Source organism: Bufo gargarizans, chromosome 9, assembly GCF_014858855.1.
Source record: "Bufo gargarizans isolate SCDJY-AF-19 chromosome 9, ASM1485885v1, whole genome shotgun sequence".
NCBI classification, from domain to species: Eukaryota; Metazoa; Chordata; class Amphibia; order Anura; family Bufonidae; genus Bufo; species Bufo gargarizans.
Genome location: NC_058088.1, coordinates 192,511,656 through 192,533,938, shown reverse-complemented (window position 1 = coordinate 192,533,938; position 22,283 = coordinate 192,511,656). Strand labels below are relative to the sequence as shown.

Here is a 22,283-nt window from a genome sequence, read left to right as displayed (position 1 = left end):
CCCTGGTTTGATGGCGCCGCTGATCGGTGATTCCTCCAGCGTAGTGGTGACGCTGCTCTGTGGTTACCCTGGTTTGATGGCGCCGCTGATCTGTGGTTCCTCCAGCATAGTGGTGACGCTGCTCTGTGGTTACCCTGGTTTGATGGCGCCGCTGATCTGTGGTTCCTCCAGCGTAGTGGTGACGCTGCTCTGTGGTTACCCTGGTTTGATGGCGCCGCTGATCTGTGGTTCCTCCAGCATTGTGGTGACGCTGCTCTGTGGTTACCCTGGCTTGATGGTGCCGCTGATCGGTGGTTCCTCCAGCGTAGTGGTGACGCTGCTCTGTGGTTACCCTGGTTTGATGGCGCCGCTGATCTGTGGTTCCTCCAGCGTTGCGGTGACGCTGCTCTGCGGTTCCTCCAGCGTTGTGGTGACGCTGCTTTGTGGTTACCCTGGTTTGATGGCGCTGCTGATCGGTGGTTCCTCCAGCGTAGTGGTGACGCTGCTCTGTAGTTACCCTGGTTTGATGGCGCCGCTGATCGGTGGTTCCTCCAGCGTAGTGGTGACGCTGCTCTGTAGTTACCCTGGTTTGATGGCGCCGCTGATCGGTGGTTCCTCCAGCGTAGTGGTGACGCTGCTCTGTGGTTACCCTGGTTTGATGGCGCCGCTGATCTGTGATTCCTCCAGCGTAGTGGTGACGCTGCTCTGTGGTTACCCTGGTTTGATGGCGCCGCTGATCTGTGGTTCCTCCAGCGTAGTGGTGACGCTGCTCTGTGGTTACCCTGGTTTGATGGTGCCGCTGATCTGTGGTTCCTCCAGCGTTGCGGTGACGCTGCTCTGCGGTTCCTCCAGCGTTGTGGTGACGCTGCTCTGTAGTTACCCTGGTTTGATGGCGCCGCTGATCGGTGGTTCCTCCAGCGTAGTGGTGACGCTGCTCTGTGGTTACCCTGGTTTGATGGCGCTGCTGATCGGTGGTTCCTCCAGCGTAGTGGTGACGCTGCTCTGTGGTTACCCTGGTTTGATGGCGCCGCTGATCGGTGGTTCCTCCAGCGTAGTGGTGACGCTGCTCTGTGGTTACCCTGGTTTGATGGCGCGGCTGATCTGTGATTCCTCCAGCGTAGTGGTGACTCTGCTCTGTGGTTACCCTGGTTTGATGGCGCCGCTGATCGGTGATTCCTCCAGCGTAGTGGTGACTCTGCTCTGTGGTTACCCTGGTTTGATGGCGCCGCTGATCGGTGATTCCTCCAGCGTAGTGGTGACTCTGCTCTGTGGTTACCCTGGTTTGATGGCGCCGCTGATCGGTGATTCCTCCAGCGTAGTGGTGACTCTGCTCTGTGGTTACCCTGGTTTGATGGCGCCGCTGATCGGTGATTCCTCCAGCGTAGTGGTGACTCTGCTCTGTGGTTACCCTGGTTTGATGGCGCCGCTGATCGGTGGTTAAGCTCCCCCTGCTACATTACACTGTAGGGGGCGTCATATGGCCTCCCCTGTGCCCCACATTCTCATGTCTCCTGTGTTCTTGGATTCTCTGTGGGGGGCGTTACCTGTGCCAGTCAGCACCAGCAGGGGGCACTGCATGTATATACCGGGCTCAGGTGTAATGAGGTGATGAGCGGGTGACACGCGGGGCCCTGATGTGCCCGGGCAGAGGAGGGGGTGTGGCTTCCATGTATCCGGGTGGGATGTTGGGGTCCATTGTGTCTCTGCTGGGGCTCCCCTCCCCCGGCCTCACCTTTCCTGTCTTGTAGAAATGGAAGCAGCTGTCGAGGTTACAGCGCAGCATCATCCTGTTCCTGTGCACCGTGCTGGCCGTGTGCGGGGTCGTGTCCTTCTCCAACCTGGGCGAGCACTGGAAGAGTAAGTGCTGAAATCCATGCACCGCACCCCGCTATACCGCCACATATGTGCTACCCACAGCTATGAGCAATATAAAGTCTGTCAACGAGTGCAGCTCTGGAGTATAATACAGGCTGTAACTGAGGATAAGTAATGTATGTACACAGTGACTGCACCAGCAGAATAGTGAGTACAGCTCTGGAGTATAATGCAGGATGTAATTCAGGATCAGTACAGGATAAGTAATGTATGTACACAGTGACTGCACCAGCAGAATACTGAGTGCAGCTCTGGAGTATAATACAGGATGTAACTCAGGATCAGTACAGGATAAGTAATGTATGTACACAGTGACTGCACCAGCAGAATAGTGAGTGCAGCTCTGGAGTATAATACAGGATGTAACTCAGGATCAGTACAGGATAAGTAATGTATGTGCACAGTGACTGCACCAGCAGAATAGTGAGTGCAGCTCTGGAGTATAATACAGGATGTAACTCAGGATCAGTACAGGATAAGTAATGTATGTACACAGTGACTGCACCAGCAGAATAGTGAGTGCAGCTCTGGAGTATAATACAGGATGTAATTCAGGATCAGTACAGGATAAGTAATGTATGTACACGGTGACTGCACCAGCAGAATAGTGAGTGCAGCTCTGGAGTATAATACAGGATGTAACTCAGGATCAGTACAGGATAAGTAATGTATGTACACAGTGACTGCACCAGCAGAATAGTGAGTGCAGCTCTGGAGTATAATACAGGATGTAACTCAGGATCAGTACAGGATAAGTAATGTATGTACACAGTGACTCCACCAGCAGAATAGTGAGTGCAGCTCTGGAGTATAATACAGGATGTAACTCAGGATCAGTACAGGATAAGTAATGTATGTACACAGTGACTGCACCAGCAGAATAGTGAGTGCAGCTCTGGAGTATAATACAGGATGTAACTCCGGATCAGTACAGGATAAGTAATGTATGTGCACAGTGACTGCACCAGCAGAATAGTGAGTGCAGCTCTGGAGTATAATACAGGATGTAACTCAGGATCAGTACAGGATAAGTAATGTATGTACACAGTGACTGCACCAGCAGAATACTGAGTGCAGCTCTGGAGTATAATACAGGATGTAACCCAGGATCAGGGCTGTCACTTCTATATTCAGGACATTTCTTGGTCGCCCCGGGTTCAGTCTCTGTAAGCTCAGTAATGGCGGTCATCACCCAACTTTCCCAGATGCAGATATTCTTTGGCAGTAGAGGAGGGGGATGGATTATTGGGGTGCAGTTCTGTAATCCCTTATTTCTGTCTGCTCCTAGGTCTAACGAGCCAGATAGAAGGGGTTAATGAGGGTCGAGACATGCCAGGCATTAACCCCGCGCATCCAGCCGTATTACCAGCCCCCAAAGAAGCAGAAGATCCGGATGGCAAGTTACCAAAACCTGCACCACTGCCCCAGCAGGTATAGGGGGGGGTCTCTGAGGAGGGGGATGGGGTCTGATTGTATTCACTTTTTATTTTATGTTTTTTTTTTTCCCGTAGAAGCTCAGAAGACCAAATAAGCGCGGACCTCCAAATCTACAACCCCCACCGGACAAGGGCCAAAAGCTGGAAGATAACGAGCAGCGGCCGGATGAAGCGGACAACAACCAACCAATCATAAGGTAGCTGGAAAACCCTGTGAGCGCACCTAGCCAATCAGCAGAGCTGTGGGCGGGGCAAAGCCGTAACCTTCCCATTGTCACAAGCATCGGGTAGCGTATAGCCCTTTAAGTGATGCGCCATTCCTCAGCGGTTTGTACTGTCCCCTTAAGAGGGTTGACATTAAATGTAGTGATTAGCACATAATGTTCTGTTGCAATTATTTGTCATAATCTCAGTTTGCCCGCAGTGAATAGAAAACCCATCCACTTCTGCATACAGTACTGTGTTTGTTACAGTGTATCAGTGTAGACAATGCCAAGCTTACCCGCAGTGTCACATTGTATCCTGAGCATCCGCTGTGGGAGTAGGACTCGGGCATGGTGTAAATGATAGGTGTGCGCACGGGGTGTGCCTGGGCACACCCTAATCATGCCTGCTGGCCGGCAAATACTAAGGAAGCGCTTCCATTTTGGAGGCACTCATTAGTACCGGAGGACCAGGAAGAGGTGAGCGCTCTGTACTTACCGCTTCCTGGTCCTCGGCTGTCGGCTGCGCACAGCCGACAGCAGGAGGAAGAGGATCGCGGGCGGCGTCCAGGAGCAGAGAGGTAAGTGTTTTTTAATTTATGAAAAAAGAGGCTCCTGGGGCATATGGGGGGCTAATGAGGCATATGGGGGGCTAATGAGGCATATGGGGGGCTAATGAGGCATATGGGATGAGGCAGAATGCCCACGGAACGGCACCCGTGTATTGCGGATCCGCAAATGTGGTCCGCAATACGGCAACAGGCCGCACACGCCAGTGTGAAAGAGGCCTTAGGGTGCACACCCTAATGCAATAGGCTGCGCACGCCTATGGTGTAAATGATGAAGGTTAGCATTCACTGACAGCAAGCAGAGATGGGTGAACCGTTTTCCGGTTTCCTTTGTGTATTTGCAGCTGGAGAGGAGCGGTGATAGAACCCGTCCAGACATTGGCCCCTTCTCCAGTCAAAGCCCCGGAGCCCACGAGGGCCCCACCTCAGGATGTCCCCGAGCAGAAGGAACCGGGTAGGAAAGGTTTTATAACTTTCTTATGCACCTTGTGGTTGTTTTTTTTCCCCCCTAATTTTTTAGCAATTCTGCTAGCTGTCAGTGAATGGCACCATCGCTTGCCTACATCCAGAGGCACAAAATCGTTCCCAGTCGTGTCACAGCTCCCTCTTGTAACGTAGCCTGTGGGTGCAAGCCATGAGTGTTCCCATTCAATGACAGCAAGCAAAATTGAGCGTTTGATGCCCAAAGTCTATGAAAAAGTCGAAAATCTTGTTTTCCCTCCTAGTCCCCATCAGTGAGCGGCAGGAGGCGGTCATCGAGGCGTTCCGTCACGCGTGGAGCGGGTACAAGCAGTTTGCCTGGGGTCACGACGAGCTGAAGCCGATTTCCAAATCCCACAGCGAATGGTTTGGACTGGGACTCACCCTCATAGACGCGCTGGACACCATGTGGATCCTGGGCCTGAAAGAAGGTGACGCCTCTCGGGGGGGGGGGGGGGCTTGGATGACATGCTGAACCCCTGGGATGTCTGTGTCAGCGGCGCCGCTGATCTCCATGCTGCTGTGCCAGTCATTCTCATAGAGGTGAAGAGGTGCTGTGCGGTCTCTGGACGATAAGGCGTCTCCATTGTTGTGTCGGACTTCTCTTCCCATTCACCACTTTCAAGATCTCCGCTTGCTGACGGGGAGTGGAAACCTTCCTCTTTTTCATCCAGAGGCCTGTCCTAACGCTTCTCACAGCCACAGTGGTGTCCAGTTGAGACAGTCCTCTGTGATTCCAGGCTGATACATTGTAACAAACTGCCAGTATGGGGGAGAGGATCTTCTTGCAACAAACCTTCAGCTGTGAGATGGTTTGGCCTTTTACAGGGTTTGAAGCCTCTGGATGTAAAGCAGTATGTTCTCATTCACTGACAGCAAGCAGAGGCAAATATTTGAAATTTGCTTTTACTTTCATCAAAATGAACATCTTCCAGCAGTGTGCGGCGCCATGGTCTCGCTGGATGGGGGTCTCTGCTCCTGTAACCCATCCCCCCCCATAATGTTATCTTTTAGTATGTCGCTGTCCCTTTAAATATATCTATCCTCTCTTTTACTTTAGAGTTTCGGGAGGCCCGGGAATGGGTGGCCACCCAGCTGTCTTTTGATAAAAATGTTGACGTCAACCTGTTTGAGAGCACCATCCGGATCTTGGGAGGGCTGCTGAGCACCTACCACCTGACCCAGGACCCGCTGTTCCTCGAGAAGGCGGTACGTTCCGCTCTGTTACATACCTACCTGAGCTTCTCCCGCCCGCGCACCATTGTTCATACCCAGTGGAATGGAGCGCAGTACAGGGTGCCCTGACATCATACGGGATGGGAGGGGGGTAATGTATGAGACAAAGTAATGCCCGGAGCATGATCTGCAGCCTGTAGCTCTCCAGCTGTGGTGAAACTATAACTCCCAGCATGCCTTGACAGTCCTAGGTTGTCAGGGCATGCTGGGAGTTGTAGTTTCACCACACCTGGAGAGCTGAAGGTTGCAGATTCTTGGTCTGTGTGCCAGTGTTATGTTGCCATCTGGTGGTTGGAATTGTAACAACTGATCTATCCCCATCTGGTGGTAATCAGAGGAATTGCTATTACAGTGTAACTCTTTTGCTTCCAGCGCCATACATTTACGGTGATGGGTTAACATGGCGGGCACCATGGCCAGCGGGTCTCTGCTTTTTCAAACAGCAGAGACGTGCAGCTAATGACCGCGCCCCGAGAATAATGCCGATCGCGGTCGTTAAAGCCTTTAGATGCCGTGATCAAGATTTACGGCATCTAAAAGCTCAAAAACACAGAAGCATGCGCTTCCAGGCTTCTTACCGGCGGCCAATGAGGATGTTGGTAATTGGTTTCAATACGCTGGGTCTCTCTGAAGAGACCCAGGGTATTGGAGCTGCAATTCCTTTTTTGGCCAGCAGGCGGCCAACATAAAAAATGAGCAATTCTAGTACCAATATAGATATATAATTAACACAATAGTACAGAATTGAAAAAAATACAAAGTTTTGTAGCCTCAAGTACGAGCTACAAAACCATTAAAAAAAGATGTAAAGAAATATATAAAAAATAAAAAAAGTTTAAATAGAATTAAAAAAAAACATAAATAACAACAAAAATATAAAGATCATGGTTAAGGATGAGCGAATTTTATATTTTGAAGTTCGTGTTGTGGTATTTACTGAATTGCGTTATGGATTCCGTTACCATGGACCAGAACGCAATTCCGTAACGGAATGTCTTTTAGAGGCATTCCGTTTTTGATTCCGTCGTAATAGAAGTCTATGGGCTGCAAAACGGATCCGTCCGGTTTACGTTATGCTGGAGAGGACTCCCCTGCATAACAGAAACGGGATGGCACTTCTATTATGACGGAATGCCTCTTAAGGCATTCCGTTAGGAATTGCGTTCTTCTCCATGGTAACGGAATCCATAACGCAATTCAGTAAATACCACAACATGAACCCGCACACGAACTTTAAAATATGAAATTCGCACATCCCTAATCATGGGCATCACCGCATCTAAAAAAACGGCCATACTATTAAATTATTATTCTTTTTTAAATCCAATACGGGGAATGGCGTAACGGAAAAAAGGGTCGATTAGCTATTTCGTGCTCCCGCTTAATTTCGAGTCCTAGGAATACTGTTTTCCACTTTTGTGTTCCTCGCCCCGAGTTCTCAAATCCCCCATCCTGTTATATTTCTGTTTCCGTCCCCAGAGAGACATCGGCGCTCGCCTTCTCCCAGCCTTCAACACCCCGTCCAAAGTGCCTTTCTCCGATGTCAACATTGGCAGGGGCACTGCCCACCCTCCGCGCTGGACCTCCGACAGCACAGTGGCCGAAGTGACCAGCGTCCAGTTGGAGTTCCGCGAGCTGGCCCGGTTGACGGGAGATGAACAGTTCAGGGTACTTAGTACTTCTCATACTTTACATTATTTTTATTTTTTGGCTAAGGTCCCGTGTAGGTATAGATCAGGATTTTTATTTATTTTTTCTTCCAGAAAGTGGTGGATCAGGTCACCCAGCACGTCCACACTCTGCCGGGGAAGCGTGACGGCCTGGTGCCCATGTTCATCAATACCAACAGCGGACAGTTCAGCCATCTTGGAGTCTTCACGCTGGGCGCTCGAGCTGACAGCTACTATGAGTATTTGCTCAAGCAGTGGATTCAGAGCGGCAAAAAAGAGCCCTCGTAAGTTTGGGGGGGGTCCCTTACTTACTTACTAATAAGGCCTCTGCCTCTTGCGTTCCGCTATATCTAGTACAACCCTTGCATTGGAACTTTTCGGTTTGCCCACAGGTTCTTAGAGGATTACATCCAGGCCATTGAAGGCGTCAAGAAAAACCTGCTCCGAAAATCTGAGCCAAACAAACTGACGTTCGTCGGGGAGCTTTCTCATGGTCACTTCAGCCCCAAAATGGTGAGAACATTGCCGTATTTTTCATTTCTTTTCCCCCAAAAGTGAATACTAGTGAGCGCCTCTAATATTGAAGCACTCCCTGGTATGCAGGAGCGGTAACCGTAGCGCTGCCTGTACTCGCCGCTCCGTGTGCCTGACTGCGTACAGCCTCAGGACGTACTCAGGTCACAGTGAAACACGGGCCTGGAGAAGACCAGGGAGCGGTGAGTACACAGCGCTCCATCCTGAGAGGTAAGTCTGGGGGTGTGATCTATTACATTACCGCCATTCTACGCCTCCCGTCTTCGCTCACATGGCCTGCATTCTCACCGCGTCCTATTACTTCTGCTCCAGCAAGCCTAATGTCCCAGCAGATCATCGTGGGGAAGGGGCTACAAAATGAACGACGCACGGACTTGGTAATTGTCACCATTGTTCCTGGGGGTCATTAGTCACGACTTTTACTCTCTCAGGATCATCTCGTCTGCTTCCTGCCGGGGGCGTTGGCTTTAGGGGCCCATAACGGGATCACCAGTGATCACATGGAGATAGCTGTGGCCCTCATGGAGACCTGCTATCAGATGTACAAGCAGATGGAGACCGGCTTGAGCCCAGAGATCTCGCACTTCTTCCTGCACGCTGCAATCGGGAGTAAGGACATAGACGTCAAGGTAAGTCCCTGGTTCTATGGGGTTCTTAAAGGAACCCGCGTGTCTTGGAGTTTCACCTCCTACGTCCATTTTCTGTCTCTGCAGCCTGCGGACAGACACAACCTCCTGCGGCCCGAGACGGTGGAAAGCCTCTTCTATCTCTATCGCTTCACCGGTGACACGAAGTATCAGGATTGGGGCTGGGAGATTCTGCAGAACTTCAACAAGTACACCAGGGTATCGTATCCACACCAACCGTTTTTACTGGGGTCTTCTGTGGCCGACCCCCTTGTAAATGGCTATACTATGGTTCCAGGGTAATAGTCTGTGCAGCTAAAGCCGGCCATGGACGTAAATTTGATTATTATAAGTAGTTCCCATTTTTAAGATCTCTGCTTGCTATCAGTGACTAGGAACTTTGCATTCCAGGCGGTAAAAACCGTCCTAATTCCATGCTTCTCACAGCTGTTTGTTACAGTTGCATCCAGTCCAGACAATCCTCTGTGAGCCATACAGTTGTGTTGCCTGCACTGATACATTGTAACAAACTATCAGAGATTTGTGCTGCTGGTGAGGATTTCATTATGCAATCGCCGCTTGCATCCTCTGATTATAGCGTGAACCTCAGTTTAAAGGGGTTGTCCATGATTACAAAAATATATGGCTAGGTTCTTCCAAAAACAGCAGCACATCCGTCCAAGGGTTGTGTCTTGGCTCCAGTGGAGCTGCAGTACCAAACACAACCTGTTGATGGGGGTGGTGCTGTTTTGGGATGAAAGCAGCCATGTTTTTCTAATCACGGACTGCCCCTTTTAATTTTACCTTGTCTCATCAGGTCCAATCCGGCGGCTACTCGTCCATCAACAACGTGCAGAGCGCCACCAACCCCGAGCCGCGGGACAAAATGGAGAGCTTCTTCCTGGGGGAGACCCTAAAATACCTATTTCTACTTTTTTCCGACGACGTTGATTTGCTGAACTTGGACAAGTTTGTCTTCAACACAGAGGCGCACCCGCTCCCGATCTGGACCTCCTAGCGTGGCGACGACGTAGCCATCTGGCGGCTCTTGTAGGCCTCCTCTATGAGACCCCAGCGGCCGTCCATGACAGCCCGTCTGAGCGCTGCCTTGTTTTTCTCTTTAGACGTCAGACCTGCAGGTTCTTGGGTCTTTGTTTCTGCCGTCGGGGAGGTGTAAAGGGCGAGGCGCCGGTCCAGAGGCTGCCGAAAACCAACTCAGGACTAGAAGCCTGGACCTTCTGATAGTGACCGCCAGAGGCAGCAAACCCATCCGTCTTGGTCTAAATGGGTCCAAAATTCCCTCCCTGATTCCCTTCACACAGTCATAGAGTTTGGTAATTGTGTTGGGCGACGCTCACCGCTCCCTCTTCTTGCACTGAGCATGCCCAGTACACTCGCCCATAGACCTCAATGGGCAGCTTCACGTCCAGGTGCCAGCTGTAAAGCTTATGTGTCTGATCGCTGATGACCAATCCATTGATCACAAGAATGGGGGTTCACTTCTACGGCTTCTACGGAACGGGTGGCGATAGCCGAACGCCATACTCGGCAGTCCCATTGAACTGAATGGAGCGGTGGTCCCATGTGCACGCAGGGAAATTAGGGTCTCCCATTGTTGTGATCAGGGGGCATCTCAGTGGTCGGACCCCCAGCCATCGTACACTTGGGGTGATAAATGTCTTTCATGGAAAACTCAGATACGCTGACTGCCCGATAATCTAGTTAAATACAATTAAAAATTAAAAATGTATTGAAAAATCTGTATATTTTACGATAAATCTGTAAAAGTAATTGGTCATAAAAATTAAGGTGAGAAAGATTAATAAAAATGTGTAGATTCTTCTGTCACCACTAGGGGGAGTTCTATGGGAGCCGTACGACACCGAGAGGCGGTGAGCTCCCCCTAGTGGTGGCTGAAGCAGGCACAGTTATAACTCTAGGGCCGTGTGAAGGGGATCTGATCCTTTTTCATTTTAATATTTTATAAAATTTTGGACCTTTAAAAAAAAAAAAAAAAAAAGTAAAAGTAAAAGTATTTGATGGGTAGAACTTTATATAACTCAGGAATGACGACGTTTAAGCTGAGGACTGGATATTTGTCAGGCCAGGAAGCCGTCCCGCTTGTCTTTACTGGGGAACACTGTGACTAAATCCCACTATAGCTGTGACCTGTCTGCTCCGTGTGGCGGGCGACTGGGGGGGGGGTCATTTACTTATATGCCTGGAACTGGATGAGGGATGCTGTCCTATGCCTTAAAGGGACAGTAGCTCTAAGAATATGGACCCCCCCCCCCTACGTCTTGTCTTGTGAGAAGGGAGAGTGCAATTGGAGCAACTCCCTCCAAATTTTTTTTTTTGGGGGGGGGGGTGTAAAAAAAGAAAAATGGGGTTCTATGCACTAACCAGTGTGAATGGGTAATTGGGTCTTTTGCTGGTGAGAACCCCATGATTGACGTGTACCGGGGGGGCATCGGGTGTTAGTGTATCCACAGTCCATGCCGTGTGGATCCCCGACCTATAGCTGATGCAATGTTGAGGATTTAGGGGGGGAGGGGGTGCGGCAGTCGATTGGCGTCCTAATCGCCCCCCCCCCCCCCCTCGAGTCCTCATGAACCAAAGCGGCCATTACCGGCGAAGTGCAATTCAGGATTCATAGCTCCAGTGCGATCCATTCGCTGCACCCGGGTTGTATCATAGACCACTGGTTATAATAGGGGATGATGAGGGTGATGCTATTATATACATGGAGGGTAATATATTCTTCTTTATTATATATATATATATAGTTTATTTCATAGTGGGGGGGTATATATGGGTGACTGGTGTATATATGTGCATATGTATATATCGACCTCCTTGTTTACCGGCGTCTGGTCGCCTTCTAGGGCCAATAACAATTGATCGCTGGAGTCCTATAAAGTACTGCTCCCCCTGCTGGTGAAACCACGGAGGTGTCAGATTGGGGTCCAGCTCATTCCTCTCTATCCCCTGTGCTTTAGGCATGACTCCTCTTAAAGGGTAGCTCCGCATCCCGTCACATCTACATACGTTGGGTCACGTCTTATACTCCAGTCACATCCAGATCTGCATCGTGCGGCCTGGAATCAGCCGTAGCCTTAGGATTGTGCAAGTTGTGGCGTATCAAACCACTGCATCCCCCTACAACACGATGCAGCAGAGTCAATGGAGCAGGAACGGGAAAGGGTGCTGTGGATGTGATTGGAGTATAAGGCACAACAACGTGTGCAAAGCAACTCAGTCGGCGGAGTGGTCCTTTAAGTTGAGTCTGTCGCCCGTTTTATTGTTTTTCTTCTTTTCTACGGATGTCTCCGATCTCCAGCAGCCTCATTATCGTCGCGTCTCGATGTCAATTCTCCCTTTTTTCAGGTTTGAGTAACAGACATTCATGCCAATATGAAGTTAGGGGGCGCTATAAGCAAAGGGCCGGATCCATTGCTCACCGGTGCCACCAGTGGTGGACGACAGGTACTGCAGGCTGGCATTCCATCCATTGTAAAGTATGCCCGCTCACTCCGTAGGGTTAATAGGGGCTCGGACTACAGTCCATTAGTGGCCACTTCCCAGTCATCCCTGCTTCCAAAGGGAGGGATTCCCAAGGCAAGGGCATATGAGGGAGTTACTCTTTATGCAATTGTCTACCACATCAGTATACATTCGCCTATGGTAAGTGAGAATTCTATTCCGGTCATTCCGCATCTTCTGCACGGTCCATTCCTTGCAGCTTTCGAATGTCTTAGGACAGTTTTTAGTTTTTCATTAAAACTGTGAAATAAATTATTATAATTTTTTTTAATTTTGCTTGTAATTACCCGACGCTGTATCCCTTGCGCTGACATCCTGTAATGTTTACCTTGCCGGCTCCAGTAAAGATCACATTGAGTTAATCTGTGTCACTTGTTATTATTGCTCTGCTAACAATATAATTGTCTTTCCTGATACAGAGCTCCAAATCCCCTGCCTAGTGATCGATGTATTCTGTACCTGCAGCCACCACCAGAGGGAGCTCCCTGTCTACCGTTTATACATTGGCCTCAATAGTAACCCAGAATGCAGGGAGCTCCCTCTAGTGGTGGCTGCAGGTAGCAGAATGTTATCTTGCTATTCTGTGTCTACGCAGAGGATTTGGAGCTCTGTATCAGAAAAGAGGACTTCATTGGCCATTGACGTGTGTTCAGCCGCTGCTTTGTATCTGTTTTTGGGAAAGCTGGGTAATTATAGCTGCCAACAAAGATGCTGCCAAGTGCCCAGCTTTCTTACCTTGTCCTTGAGAGGCCACATACATACACGTTGACATCTGTGTCAGTCTGGCATACTGTTCATGAATCAGGAGGCTCAGGATGAACAGTGGGTTGTTCGGTTCTGGAAATGCTGCAGTCTATGGGGACGGTGTTTCCTGGGAAGGTAGGTACGTGCTGCATTAGATATATTACACCTGTATTGTTACTGTCGACCTTTTACATTCCTTTAGACTTGTTTCTATGGTGCACAAGCCCGGGCTTGCTCTAGTTCTACCTGCTCCGCCTCAGCCAATCGGGCGTGATGCACGGAGCCCCAGGGGTCATTGGTGCTATTGTTGTGGGGGGACAGATATGGGTCATTGCCAGGCGGGCGTGTTGTAGCTGACGACGCTAAGCACACAATGTGAAATCTTTCTGCCGAGGAACCTGGTGGCAGCAGCTACCTGCTATGTGCCGGACAGATACCTTATAGCCAGTATGCATAACGGATCCGTCAACAGCACCTTCACTTCCGACAACTACCCCGAGAAACTGCTGGAGAGGATACGGCAATTCCGTACCCAGCAGGACCTGTGCGATGTGACGCTGGAGGCCGATGGGGTGCTCTTCCCGGCCCACAAGCTTATACTAGCCTCGGCCAGCTCTTACTGTAAGCTGCTGTTTACTGATCCTAAAGTCGACAACTCCGTAAGGCTGAAGGATGTCAGTGCCAAGGGGCTTCAGAACGTCCTGGACTTCATCTACTCCAACAAACTCCACCTGTCTTGGGACAGCGTTGAAGACACCTTGCGGGTGGCAGAGGTCCTGCTTGTCCGGGAGGCGGTCAAGCTCTGCTTCCGTTTTTTAGAAGACGGGCTGAACCAAGAAACTTGTTTGGATGTGCTGAAGATGACCAAGAGGCACGGGCCGGAGGAGCTGAAGGAGAAGGCTGGAGGCTATGTTGGCCACCACCATCAACACGTCCCCGGTCATTTCAGAGACCTGAATCTTGTAGACAAAGGGACGCTGTGCGAAATCCTGGAGAGGGAAGACGTTCCGGGCTGCAGCGAGCTGGATCTGTTCCGAGTCGCGGTGTCCTGGTTGCAGCACGACACCGCCAGGCTGAGGGAAGCTGCAGATGTTCTCAAGAGGATCCGCTTCTCGCTGATTCCTCTAGAAGACCTTCAGAGATGCGTGAAGGAGACGCCCGTCATGAAAACCGACTCCAGCTGCTTTCGGTACCTGCAGGAGGCCCTGAAGTACCACTCGCAGGTTTACGCTCAGCCCACGCTGCTCTGTGATGGCGCCACCATAAGGTCCAGTTCTGACCAGCTCCTGGTTTTGGGTGGAAGGACGAATGACAACCAGGTCCTGGGCAGTATTTGGGTGCAAAATGACGATGGCAGCACGTGGTCCGAGCTTGGAGAGATGTGCTCCCCGGTCTATAATCACTGCGTGGCGGTCATCAATGACTTCCTGTACGTCCTCGGAGGGCAAACCAGGTTCGACCCGTCGGGAAAACATCCATCGAATGAGGTAACGACTTTATTTACTGGGCTTTATGGAGGAATACAGGCATTGGGCACACTACGCTAGAAGGGGTCCACCAACCTGATCATTGCTAGAAGGAAAAGTTTGATATAATTTGTGTTCCAGTTCACCATTTTCAAGATCTCTGCTTGCTGTGTGTGAATGGAAACGTGCATTTCTTACAATTGTATCCAGACTAGATTGAAGACTGATACATCGTAACATTGTGCAGCTGTTGATGTGTATGGTTCCTAGAGGACGGTCTGCACTGAAACATTATGTCAGCAAGCAGAGATCTTGCAAATGGTGAGGAACTGGAACACAAAGTATCAGAAAGTTGCAGAACTTTTTGCGTTTAAATGATTATATGTACAGGACGCCAGCCCCTAGTATGAATCCGTTTGCATATTTTTCCCATGGGACTTTCTTACACACAATGTTCCCGTACATATGCCGCCAGGGTCTCCCTTTAGGCTACATGCACACGAACGTTGTTTGTTTCCGTGTCCGTTACGTTTTTTTTTTGCGGATAGGATGCGTACCCATTCATTTTGCATTAGTATGTCCATTCTGTAGCCCCACAAATAAAATAGAACATGTCCTATTCTTGTCCGTTTTAGGCATTGTTACAGTGGATCTGCAAAAAAAACAAAAAAAAAAACGGATTGTGTACAGAAAACACATACGTACGCAAAACACATACGGTCCTATGCATGTAGCCTTAACCAGTGCCCCCCAGTATTAGGCTACATGCACACGACCGTATGTGTTTTGCGGTCTGCAAAAAAAAAGAAAACAGGTGACATCCGTATGCCATCCTTTTTTATTTTATTTTGGGGCATATCCATTGTAACAATGCCTAAAACGGACAAGAATAGGACATGTTCTATTTGATGTATTTTTGGGGGGGCAACGGAGCGGACATACTGATGCGGACAGCACATGGTGTGCTGTCCGCATTTTTTACGGACCCATTGAAATGAATGGATCCGCATCCTATCCACAAAAAAAATGGAATGGACACGGAAACCAACAATGTTCGTGTGCATGTAGCCTTAGGGCTCGTTCACATGAACGTATTTTGCGTTCCGTATATGGCCCGTTTTCTGCGTTCCGCATACGGAACCATTAATTTCAATGGGTCCGCAAAAGATGCAGACAGCACTCTGATTGCTGTCCGCATCCGTTGCTCTGTTCCGTGGCCCCGCAAAAGTCCGATTTTGCGGACAAGAATAGGCATTTCTTTAATGGGCCTCCTGTTCCGTTCCGCAGAAGGCACACGGGCGGCATCCGTTTTTTGTGGATCCACAATTTGCGGACCGCAAAAAACGGCACGGTCCCGTGAACTATCCCTTAACCAGTGCAATATCACTGATGCTAGCCGGATTATTTCCTGATCTGTGTCGCCATCTGCAGGCGCTTCATGTCACTGCAGATATAGTAGATGTTCGTGATCGTACCTGGGGCTAACCTCCACGCCATGAAGGGGCGGGGCTGTGACAACCTTCCATAGTTGGGATCACCCCTCCTCCGGGCATACGTCTACTAGCCCTGTTTGTATATAACCTTCTGGATCGTGTCGCCCTCCCTGCAGGTATTCCGGTTTGACCCGCGCTCCGGCTCATGGCTACAAGTTGCCGGCATGTTGGAGAGAAGAACGCGTTTCCACACGGAAGTGATTGGTGAACGTATAATCGCAGTCGGCGGAGGGTCCCTGTTGGGTCACCTCTCCCAGAGCGTGGAGGAGTATCACCCTGCTGAAAACAAGTGGGAGTATAGCGCCCCCTTTCCTGTCCCGGTGGCAGATCATGCCGGAACGACCCATAAGAGCATTGTGTACATTTCCGGTAAATTCTCCTAAAACACTCAAAACTTTGCCGCCCGCCTGTCTCCATTCATTCCCCTCCTCACATGAACAGACAGGTCACTGTCCCCCAGTAGGTCAACCCCCCCCTTTCTGAAATGCTCTGTGCTGCGGTCAGTCTTATATGCCGCTTGCTTGTCACGTATAGCTCTGTGGATAGGTCACAGCCCCCACCTAATCTCAGCAGAGACATATGAAATACTCTGTGCTGCTTTCACCAGTCTGTGACTGTCACGACTGGCGGTGGGGGAAACCCCCAGCCGTGCGGTACCCGGAGATGTTTGGTCGCTGCAAGACCACAGGATCAGGGAGCAGGTCACCTCCTAAAGTCTCCCTGATCTGACCCTAACTCCTAACCTGCATGGGCCGACCTTTAGGGTAGGAGGACCCATGCGCAGGAACCTCGGGTCCCTACTATCCCTCCGCAGGTCCCTAGGCTAGGAGCTGGATAGACTACCTGTTCCTCCAGAACACGGAGGAACAGGAGCCTAGAAAGGCCAAGCTGGAAATAAAGGGAATCCAATACCACTTATGGCAGTGGCAGGTATGTGGAACTTCAACCTCACCTACCTGCCACAAACACACCGCCCAGAACCCATGCAAAAGTGCTGTCTGTCTACAACGACAGAGAAGACAACAGCACACACCATACATCACACAGGGAACCATAAGGTGCAACAAGCCAGCAACCACATACACATAAACATAACATCAGACAAGGTAACAAAGGTTTTACTAACAAGGTTTTATGACCAGAAGGATGGTCCTCACCAGGCAGATGGCGGTGACAGGAGGCTGCTCCAGCCAGCATGGCTGAGAGCAACCTCCTGAACCAAGCCAGGAACTGAGGCTTTATAGGCCAAGAGGCCACACCCACCAGTCAACCACACCCAGTGACAACACACACACTGGGAAGGGAGTTAACCCTTCCTACACCACAGAAAGGAAAACACCAACTTAAAGGGGAATAGCACACACACTCACTCACCTGTCACCGCTGGCAACGGCATGCGTGGCCACCGTGTCCTGCAGAACAACCAGGAGGCAGAGACCCTGCCACCACATGCACAACACCAGACGTTGCCGCGGACAACCGCAGGTGAAGGGAGGTGTCCAAGTGCATACAACCTCGTGCACAACAAACAGACCAGGAAGTGCACACAAACACAGACGAAGGACGTGCACACCAAAACACGTTGCCAAGGGCAACCGCACGCATGCCTGTTATTCGCGGCAACCGCACCTGAGGCAAACCACTAAGTGCCCCCAGCTGCGGTTGCGACAACACCAGACCGCGGATAACTGCATGCGGCTCCCAAGGAGTCACGACCATGACCAGGGGTCGTGACAGTGACTTTCCACATGCAGGCCTGTCCTGACTAACACGAACGGACAGGTCACGGCCGCCCCCCCCCCCCCCCCCAATGGTCAGTACACTCTATTCCTAAAATACTCTGCGCTGCTGGTGCTCCTCTTTGACTTGCCATTTATTTGCCCGCAGGGGGGTATTCCACGAGTAAGACCCTTAATGAGGTGTACAGCTATTTGCCAAGACTGAAGCGATGGGTGGTAAATCGCGCCATGATGTTTTCCCGCTGTGATCACGGAATGGCCGCTGTCGGAGACAAAATATTCTGCGTCGGCGGGCGCACTTTGAACGCAGTGAGTAGCAGAATGTCAGCGGTTTTGCTTTTTGGTGAAGTTTCAAAATGTTTTAAAATATTCCAATAATCAGGTGCACAATGGATGCCGAAATTAAAAATTATTTTTTTTTTGCATGGGTTCCACATCGCCTCCATGCTCCAATAAAAGGTACTGCAACTGTCTTCGATTTCTCTTTTTTTAGGCGAAGGAATGGATCCATGTGAATGAGACAGAGTATTACTGTCCAGCCAGCGACCAGTGGAGCGCCCTCAAGCTCTCGCCCTTCGACTGCTGCCAGTTCAGTATAACCACCCACAATTCCAAGCTTTTCATCACCGGAGGGGGCTCCTTAAGGCGTATGAATAAAGAAGATGGCGTCTTCGTGTATGACCCCGAGGCCAAAGCCTGGAAGAAGGCGGGCTCCTTGCCGCGACCGCTGGTGGACCACGCTTCATGCGCCATTAAACTGCCTCACGGGATGATAGAGAATCGGGAGAAGGAAGAGGAAAGCTCGGCCGTCCCGAACAAGAAGCGATCGACTCTGAACCTGTTCATCACCGGAAAACACGAGAGGGAATTGTAACCGGCGAGGGCGAGTCCATTGTCCTATTTTAGGGCCCCCAGTGGTAGGTGGGATGAGGCGTGAAACCCTGTTCTCATCGGCTACAGGGCAGCCATAGAAAATCAGAGGCAGCTCTCGTGGCTGCGGCTTTCTTCTCTTACAAAGGGGGGGGGGGGTCTTGATCCGGGCCCCCCACATTACATCATGTACTAATAGGACACAACTCGGATCAGTGATGGATCCCGAGATGATTAAACGAATCCGGTTCCCGTTAGGGCCATCAATTACACTTTCACGGCTCGCCTGATTGAAGTTAATCATTAGAGTGCCCCTTTATGACGATGTTAGGGTGGGTTCACATCTACGTTCTGGATTCCGTTATGACTTTCCGTTATAACATGGTTATAACGGAAAATGACGGAATCTATAAGACGGAAGGACGGATCCATTATGCTGCCCATAGTCTTGTATTATGACGGAATGCAAAACGGAAGCCTTTAAAAGGCATTCTGTCTTAATAGAAGTCTATGGGAATCGTAACGGATCCGTCCAGTTTCCGTTATGCAGAATGGAGAAAAAAGTCCTGTCGACAGGACTTAGTTTTCCGTCTTGCATAACGGGAACCAGACGGATCCGTTATGATTCCCATAGACTTCAATGAAGACGGATCAAAACTGAATGCCTCTTAAAGGCTTCTGTCTTATGGATTCCGTTATTTTATGTTATAACGGAATCCAGAATGCAGATGTGAACCCACCCTTAACAGAGGGTGGAGAGTGCTTCTGGTATTGGAGTGCCCTCTTTAAGATGAAGTTTGAAGAGGGTGGAATGCATTTCTCGTGTCTTTGCGTTTTTTAAGTGTTTTTATAGCTTATATCTTCCTGTATAATAAACCTGATGACCATTTATCAATCATTTACCTACAATTTCGTGATCCACAAAGGAATTCACTTGTAATTGTATAGAATGTCATTGTCATTTTTTTTGACTGCCATATCAGCTATAAACACGAGGTGGCGGTATAACATTCTAGCTACAGACATGGTCTGGTATCATTCACAGGTGTGCAGAGGTAGCAGTCACATAGGGCCCCTGGTATCTGAGGCGGGCCTGTTGGCCACATAAAGCGCTGTTATAGATTTTACATCAGGCCCTAACACATTAATCAGACCTGAAATAAAGTTTGAATATTCAATTTCCTCTCACACACCAGGCCTTGGGCTTCCTAGATTCGGTTGCCCATAGCAACCAATCAGATTGCAGCTTTCATATTGTAACCTGCTCTGGGAAAATGAGAGCTGGATTCTGATTGGTTGCTATGGGCAGGGCAGCTCGTCAGCAGTGGGCCTATGCAGCAGAGTGAGCCTGACTTTAATGTGGGGGTGTAAAGCTGTGTAAACCCAGAAATGGGGTAACTGTGAGCTCTTGACCCAAGGTGAGTGCCTGCACTAGGCCAGGCAGGACTATAGGAAGGCTGGTTGAGGGAGGTCATTGTGTTGTTACCCAACTTTCCCGGAGCCCTGAATAGTAAAGTTGTAAAATTTCTGTCCTATTCTGGTATTCACCCAGCTTTTCCAGAGCCCGGAATGGATAAGTTGTCCAGTTCTGTCCTATTCTGGTAGTCACCCAGCTTTCCCGGGGTCCTGGTGCACACATTTCCCAGTCGTACATCCATTCACCTCTTGCCTCATTGCATTAGTGGACAGATTTGTCACGCAGGGCCACAGAAAAGCTGAGCGACAACCAATAAGGCTGCCGCAACCACTCCCACAGCGCTGACACCCAGCTTTCCCAGCCTCCTATAAGGCCTCATGTACACCGTTGTTTTGGTCCGCATCCGAGCCGCAGTTTTTGCGGCTTGGATGCGGACCCGTTAGCTTCAATGGGGCCACAAAAGATGCGGACAGCACTCCGTGTGCTGTCTGCATCCGTTGCTCCGTTCCATGGTCCGCAAAAAAAAAAAAATGTAACCTGTCCTATTCTTGTCCGTTTTGCGGACAAGAATAGGCAGTTATATCAATGGCTGTCAGTGCCGTTCCGCAAATTGCGGAACGCACACGGACGCCATCCGCGTTTTGCAGATCCGCAATTTGCGGACTGCAAAACACATAACGGTCGTGTGCATGAGGCCTAAGGCGTATGAGCCAAATTACTGCAAGTTTCTAAACTTCGAGAGGATTCTGAAGAAAGAAGGTCTGACAACCAACTTGGCTGCCGATAAAGCTCCGGCAGTGTTGTCAGAGTGAGTGACACATCTGTCTGGCAATGTAGTGACGCCTCGCTGCCGGTATTCCTGAGGTTTGTCTTCCAGTAAGGAAGGGATTAGCAGTAGACAGGCCCCACCGCGTTTCTGAGAAGCCGCCACACGTAGTCAGAGTCGTGACGAGTTGTCAGGTTGGTGTCACTTTAACAGATATTTACAAACTGAAGCCGCAGCTTCAGGAAGAGTCGTGACTAATCTACAGAGCACCGGCGGTAAAGACCCTATAGAAGAGCACTGCTGTGTATCCAAGCCTCTCATGTGTGATACCGCCTGCTGAACTGTTGTATCTAATCCTATCATGTGTGATACTGTCTCCTGCTGAGCTGTGTATCTAATCCTATCCTGTGTGATACTGACTGCTGAGCTGTGTATCTAATACTGTCCTGTGTGATACTGTCTGCTGAGCTGTGTATCTAATCCTATCCTGTGTGATACAGTCTGCTGAGCTGTGTATCTAATCCTATCCTGTGTGATACAGTCTGCTGAGCTGTGTATCTAATCCTATCCTGTGTGATACTGCCTGCTGAACTGTTGTATCTAATCCTATCCTGTGTGATACTGTCTGCTGAGCCGTGTATCTAATCCTATCCTGTGTGATACTGTCTGCTGAGCTGTGTATCTAATCCTATCCTGTGTGATACTGTCTGCTGAGCCGTGTATCTAATCCTATCCTGTGTGATACTGTCTGCTGAGCTGTGTATCTAATCCTATCCTGTAAGATACTGTCTGCTGAGCTGTGTATCTAATCCTATCCTGTGTGATACTGTCTGCTGAGCTGTGTATCTAATCCTATCCTGTGTGATACTGTCTGCTGAGCTGTGTATCTAATCCTGTCCTGTGTGATACTGTCTGCTGAGCTGTGTCTCTAATCCTATCCTGTGTGATACTGTCTGCTGAGCTGTGTATCTAATCCTATCCTGCGTGATACTGTCTGCTGAGCTGTGTATCTAATCCTATCCTGCGTGATACTGTCTGCTGAGCTGTGTATCTAATCCTATCCTGTGTGATACTGTCTGCTGAGCTGTGTATTTAATCCCATCATATGTGATACTGTCTGCTGAGCTGTGTATCTAATCCTATCATGTGTGATACTGTCTGCTGAGCTATGTATCTAGTCCATCATGTGTGATACTGTCTGCTGAGCCGTGTATCTAATCCTATCCCGTGTGATACTGTCTGCTGAGCTGTGTATCTAATACAATCCTGTGATACTGTCTGCTGAGCTGTGTATCTAATCCTATCCTGTGTGATACTGTCTGCTGAGCCGTGTATCTAATCCTATCCTGTGTGATACTGCCTGCTGAGCTGTGTATCTAATCCCTACATGTGTGATACTGTCTGCTGAGCTATGTATCTAATCCATCATGTGTGATACTGTCTGCTGAGCCGTGTATCTAATCCTATCCTGTGTGATGCTGTCTGCTGAGCTGTGTATCTAATCCTATACTGTGTGATACTGCCTGCTGAGCTGTGTATCTAATCCTGTCCTGTGTGATACTGTCTGCTGAGCTGTGTATCTAATCCTATCCTGTGTGATACTGTCTGCTGAGCTGTGTATCTAATCCTATCCTGTG

The 22,283-nt window shown here is 49.7% G+C and overlaps 2 protein-coding genes across 2 annotated transcripts in view; both read left to right on the top strand.

Moving 5' to 3' along the window:
- Positions 1–12,513, top strand: part of LOC122946129 (endoplasmic reticulum mannosyl-oligosaccharide 1,2-alpha-mannosidase-like) — a 13,620-nt gene extending 1,107 nt beyond the window's left edge. The window contains exons 2-13 of the mRNA XM_044305501.1: positions 1,728–1,836; positions 3,143–3,285; positions 3,366–3,487; positions 4,407–4,516; positions 4,788–4,973; positions 5,603–5,751; positions 7,258–7,446; positions 7,542–7,732; positions 7,841–7,961; positions 8,414–8,611; positions 8,696–8,827; positions 9,426–12,513. Of these exons, the coding sequence (XP_044161436.1) occupies positions 1,728–1,836; positions 3,143–3,285; positions 3,366–3,487; positions 4,407–4,516; positions 4,788–4,973; positions 5,603–5,751; positions 7,258–7,446; positions 7,542–7,732; positions 7,841–7,961; positions 8,414–8,611; positions 8,696–8,827; positions 9,426–9,626 (1,851 nt within the window). The 3' untranslated portion in view covers positions 9,627–12,513. The remainder of the gene's footprint in view (positions 1–1,727; positions 1,837–3,142; positions 3,286–3,365; positions 3,488–4,406; positions 4,517–4,787; positions 4,974–5,602; positions 5,752–7,257; positions 7,447–7,541; positions 7,733–7,840; positions 7,962–8,413; positions 8,612–8,695; positions 8,828–9,425) is intronic.
- Positions 12,514–13,247: 734 nt separating this feature from the next.
- Positions 13,248–18,907, top strand: LOC122919384 (kelch-like protein 9). The gene is made up of 4 exons (XM_044268381.1): positions 13,248–14,382; positions 15,971–16,223; positions 17,742–17,902; positions 18,087–18,907. Exons 1-4 carry the CDS (start codon positions 13,345–13,347, stop codon positions 18,465–18,467), a joined length of 1,833 nt encoding a protein of 610 aa, XP_044124316.1. The 5' UTR covers positions 13,248–13,344; the 3' UTR covers positions 18,468–18,907.
- The last annotated feature ends 3,376 nt before the right edge of the window (positions 18,908–22,283 follow it).